Raw genomic sequence first — 5,587 nt, forward strand, 5'->3', positions numbered from 1 at the left:
GGATTTGATACAACATGATTTGATTCAATCACAGTCAGATTATTATGATTTCTGGGTTTTATTAGTTAATATATTGATGAACAGAAGATGCTCTAATGTGAATAGTCTGCATGTTTATGCGAAAAGATTATTTTAGTGTTAAATTTCAATATATATGTGAATCCACAACAACCACATGTACTTCTGTATAAAAACATTTGACAGAATAAACAAGTCAATAGTTGTATTGATCTTTGTCTTTTCCTCGATCAGCAACAAATAAACCCAGAGCCACAATGACAGCAAGTCCAACAATCATACCAGCAGGGGGCAGTGTAACACTGAGATGCTCTGTGGACATCGGTGATGGTTGGAGGATTTACTTGTTCAGACAGGATCCAGATCAGCCAATAGGAAGCAGTGAACCAGATGGAGTCTTCATCATCTCAGATGAAGGTGTTTACAGCTGCAGAGGAGGAAGAGGAGGAAGAGGAGATCCAGTTTTCTACACTGAAACCAGCAGAGAGGTCACCATATGGAAAACTGGTGAGTTTAGTTTCTGTTCATCAATGAAACAAACAAATTATCTTGAACTTGTAAATATGTTTATAAAAGCTTTTCATTTTTGGAATGTAAAGTGTAATTTTGTATTACCTAATAATGTTAGGCTGCATTTTATTGCATGTATTTATTATTTAAATCTCACATCAACCTGCTATGAAATGTTTTTATTAAGTTTAAAAGTTTTAAACTGAAGGTGGTATTTTTATTTCTGCCATGTTTTACAATAAATAAAACATCTCCTATAAGTTTAGAAGACCAAGTTGTATTAATAATTTTTATTTAATACCCTAATTTATTCCATTTAAATATATTTTTTTCTTATATCAATTTTATCTTTGAATTCAGTGAATGATTCCCTCCTGAAAAATATCAAATGATTTACTTCTGACTTTATTATTGTTACATTTCTAACCAGAGATTCTTTATGTCAACAGTTTCCATTAAACCCACAATAACCTGGAAACACAACTGGCCTCAGATATTCAGAGGAGAGAAAATCACTCTGAGATGTGAGATCAGAGGAGGAACTCAGTGGACGTATGAATGGAGAACAAACAACAGAAACTCTCCAACATCCAGTGAATACAAGATTATTGCAGGTAATAGAGACACATTCAGCTGCAGAGGAAAAGGAAACTATCAGTTCACACAATGGAGTGATGATCTCTCATTAACTGTTTGTAAGTAGATCATCTGTTATAAAACTAAAGTGATTATTTACAATTTTTCATCAAGTCTCATCTTAACAGTCATGTTTTCTTAACAACATTAAACTTTTCTATGTTGAAAGATTTTAGTTTAGATTTCTAAACACAAGATGTAAAAAACAGCTTTAATTAGTGACTTTAGTTCTTTTTTGTAAATATAATTCTACATTTAATATCAATAATATTTAAGAGGTCATGTTCTTAAGGATCATTGAATTTTGATGATTTTGTTCTTTTTTTTCTTTGCCTCAATCAGCAACTAAACCTGCAGCCAAACTGACAGCAAGTGATACAATCCTATCAGCAGGGGGCAGTGTAACACTGACCTGCTCTGTTAGTGGATCTGCTGGCTGGAAGTTTGATTTGTTAAGACGCCAGTCAAAGTCTCATAGAGATCAGACCATCAGAACCAATAAACCAGATGGAGTCTTCATCGTCTCAGATGAAGGTGTTTACAGCTGCAGAGGAGGAAGAGGAGGAAGAGGAGATCCAGTTTTCTACACTGAAACCAGCAATGAAGTCACCCTATGGAAAACTGGTGAGTTTAGTTTCTGTTCATCACTGAAACAACAAATTATCTTGAACTTGTAAATACATCTATAGAACAAACTCATTCACTAAGTGTAATATTATATTATTTAATAATTTTAAACTGCATTTTGTTGCATGAGTTTGATGTTGAAAGTTCACATCAAACTGTTTTAAAATCTATTAAGTTTTAAAGCTTTTAACTGTATGTGGTTTTCTTATTTCTGTTATCTTTTCGACTAATGTTAATTATTTCCTATATTTAGGATACACTGTTATTTCATTTATATCCTCAAATTATTCAGTTTTAATATGAACTTTTTTCTTAAATCAGTTTGACCCCTAAAACAGTGAATCACAGCCTCTGAGAAAGAGCAAAGGTTTTAGTNGTTGTCAGCAGAGCTTTCCTTGTTGAAGGACTGAGAAGTGATTTGTGCAGTAGAGCTGATTTCCAGCCCAGTTCTCCTGACTGCAGCAGAACATTAGAAGATGTTCTGGTTCAGTAGTTTGGTTCAGCTCAGCTCTGACTGGGATTTGATACAACATGATTTGATTCAATCACAATCAGATTATTATGATTTCTGTGTTTTATTAGTTAATGTGTTGATTAAAAGTAAGTTATCTAATATGAATAAAGTCTATATTTGAGTAGTTAAGACAGATTTTGTAATGTTCCATTAAATAAATGTGTCAATCCATAAAGACCAGAGATGCTATTGGTTAAAAACATTTGACAGAATAAATGAGTCAATAACTGCGTTGATTTTTTTAATTTAAAAAAAATTAAAGAAAACATGTCATCAGTTTCATGTATAGTTTTTTTTATTTCTGTTTGATTTTACTGATTTAATAAAACCATAAAACTTTTTTGACTTGTTACTGAAATGCTTCCTTTGGATCAATCAGATTTTTATAATGTGCACCTAACAGGAGTGGATTGAAGCTGTTTGTCTTACAGTGATACATGATATTGTTCATTAACTGGTGCTGTGTAAATAAACCAAACTGAATGTTTTAAAACTAGAATAATTTTCATGATTTTGTTCTTTTTTTCTTTGTCTCAATCATCAGTAAATAAACCTGCAGCCAAACTGACAGCAGGTGATACAATCATACCAGCAGGGGGCAGTGTAACACTGACCTGCTCTGTTAGTGGATCTGATGGCTGGAAGTTTGGTTTGTTCAGACGGCAGTCAGTGGATCATAAGGATCAGTTCATCACAACCAATGAACCAGGTGGAGTCTTCATCGTCCCAGATGAAGGTGTTTACAGCTGCAGAGGAGGAAGAGGAGGAAGAGGGGGAAAAGGAGGAAGAGGAGGTCCAGTTTTCTACACTGAAACCAGCAATAAAGTCACCATATGGAAAACTGGTGAGGTTAGTTTCTGTTAATCACAGAAACAACAAATTATCTTGAGCTTATAAATACATCAATAGAACAAGCTCATTCATGTAATATGATATTAAATGTAATATTATATCATTTAATAATTTTAAACTGCATCTTGTTGCATGAGTTTGATATTCAAATTTCACATCAAACTGTTTTGAAATCTAATAAGTTTAAAAGCTTTTAACTGTATGTGGTTTTCTTATTTCTGTTATCTTTTCGACTAATGTTAATTATTTCCTATATTTAGGATACACTATTATTTCATTTATATCCTCAAATTATTCAGTTTTAATATGAACTGTTTTCTTAAATCAGTTTGACCCCTAAAACAGTGAATCACAGCCTCTGAGAAAGAGCAAAGGTTTTAGTTCTGACTTTGTTTTTGTTACATTTCTAATCAGAGATTTTTCTATGTCAACAGTTTCCATTAAACCCACTGTGACCCGGAAACCCGACTGGTCTGAGATATTCAGAGGAGAGACGGTCACTCTGAGATGTGAGATCAGAGGAGGAACTCAGTGGTGGACGTATGAATGGAGAACAAACTACAGAAACTCTCCAACATCCAGTGAATACAAGATTATTGCAGCTGATAGTGACACATTCAGCTGCAGAGGAAAAGGAAACTATCAGTTCACACAATGGAGTGATGATCTCTCATTAACTGTTTGTAAGTAGATCATCTGCTATAAATCTAAATTGATTATTTACAATTTTTCATCAAGTCTCATCTTAACAGTCATGTTTTCTTAACATTAAACTTTTCCATGTTGTTGAAAGATTTTAGTTAAATTTCTAAACACAAGATATAAAAATCAGCTTTAATTAGTGACTTTAGTTATTTTTTGTAAATATAATTCTACATTTAATATCAATAATATTTAAGAGGTCATGGTTAAAAATAAAACAGCCAAAGCTGATAGAAAAACAAAAACTCTTAAATTACTTATAAAGTCTGAAGGATCATTGAAATCAATCAGTTTTAAAAGTGACAGATAGTTTGGATTTTTGCATTAGAAAGTTTAGAACTGATGGACCAAGACTTTTGCACAATCCTGTCTACATTTCAGGAAAGTGTTGATGAACAGTAGATCCTGTAGTGAGTAAAGTTTGTGTTTATGAAAAAATATTAGTTTTTTTACTTATATTTTAGTAAATATGTGAACACATGGACTGGATGTGATGTTCATTAAAAACTTTGACATTGTAACAAGAAAATAGTTATATTGATATTTTATATAAAATTAAAGGAAACGTTTCCCATCAGTCCTGCTTAGAGTTTATTATTTCTGTTTGATTTTAGTGGATAAATTAAACCATCAAAATATAAAGTTCGATTTATGGAAATGAAATGTTTTCTTTATTGGAATAAATTTATTTAAATTTGGATAATAGAGGTTTTTATAAACCTGGATATTAATTGGACATGTTTGTCTTATAAAGTGAACTGAGAAGTTATTTATTAATTGATGTTGTATAAATGAACCAAACTGAATGTTTTAAAACTAGAACAATTTTGATGATTTTGTTCTTTTTTTCTTTGCCTCAATCAGTAAATAAACCTGCAGCCAAACTGACAGCAACTGATACAATCATACCAGCAGGGGGCAGTGTAACACTGACCTGCTCTGTTAGTGGATCTGCTGGCTGGAAGTTTGATTTGTTAAGACGGCAGTCAGTGGATCATAAGGATCAGTTCATCAGAACCAATGATCCAGATGGAGTTTTCATCATGTCAGATGAAGGTGTTTACAGCTGCAGAGGAGGAAGAGGAGGAAGAGGAGGTCCAGTTTTCTACACTGAAACCAGCACAAAGGTCATTATTAATGAAATTGGTGAGTTTAGTTTCTGTTCATCACTGAAAAAACAAATGAGGTCTGAATCTTGAATTTCTGTTCAGTGTTGCAGTTTGTGATGAAAACCAGAGAAAAACTAACCAGAGTAAAATAAAATGTAGTTTTTATTTATGATGCCTGAAATTTAAATCCATCTGTAAATGGATTTAAGATGAGAGGCTCATCCTTTATTATATTTCGTGACATTTGGTGGTAAAGTTGTTTCTTTATTTAATCAAATTCATCATATTTGTTTTGGAGATTTTCTCTCAGCTTTATTTCATTTAGGATTTTATGTTTCCTAATTTTATTCTTTCATAAACTTAAAATTTGACTCTGAAAGCAAACAGGTTCTCCAGGGAACAGAGAAGGAAACAAAATGTAATTTGAAGCAACAAATAACAATGTTGAAATTTCTATTTGTATTTATCATCAGTAGCAGATGGAAGAACTGATGGCTTATAGAAAGAAAGTCCTGGAGACGAATCCTGACCTGTTGTCTTTCTGCATGGAGTTAGTATGTTGGAGCGCGCGTGTGTGTGTGTGTGTGTGTGTGTGTGTGTGTGTGTGTGTGTGTGTGTG

The 5,587-nt window shown here is 32.7% G+C and overlaps 1 protein-coding gene across 1 annotated transcript in view; it reads left to right on the forward strand.

Moving 5' to 3' along the window:
• Positions 1–5,058, forward strand: part of LOC103129898 (basement membrane-specific heparan sulfate proteoglycan core protein-like) — a 17,138-nt gene extending 12,080 nt beyond the window's left edge. The window contains exons 10-14 of the mRNA XM_016665484.1: positions 253–525; positions 978–1,223; positions 1,507–1,788; positions 3,592–3,840; positions 4,724–5,058. Of these exons, the coding sequence (XP_016520970.1) occupies positions 253–525; positions 978–1,223; positions 1,507–1,788; positions 3,592–3,840; positions 4,724–5,058 (1,385 nt within the window). The remainder of the gene's footprint in view (positions 1–252; positions 526–977; positions 1,224–1,506; positions 1,789–3,591; positions 3,841–4,723) is intronic.
• The last annotated feature ends 529 nt before the right edge of the window (positions 5,059–5,587 follow it).

This window comes from Poecilia formosa, unplaced genomic scaffold, assembly GCF_000485575.1.
Source record: "Poecilia formosa unplaced genomic scaffold, Poecilia_formosa-5.1.2 Scaffold589, whole genome shotgun sequence".
NCBI lineage: Eukaryota > Metazoa > Chordata > Actinopteri > Cyprinodontiformes > Poeciliidae > Poecilia > Poecilia formosa.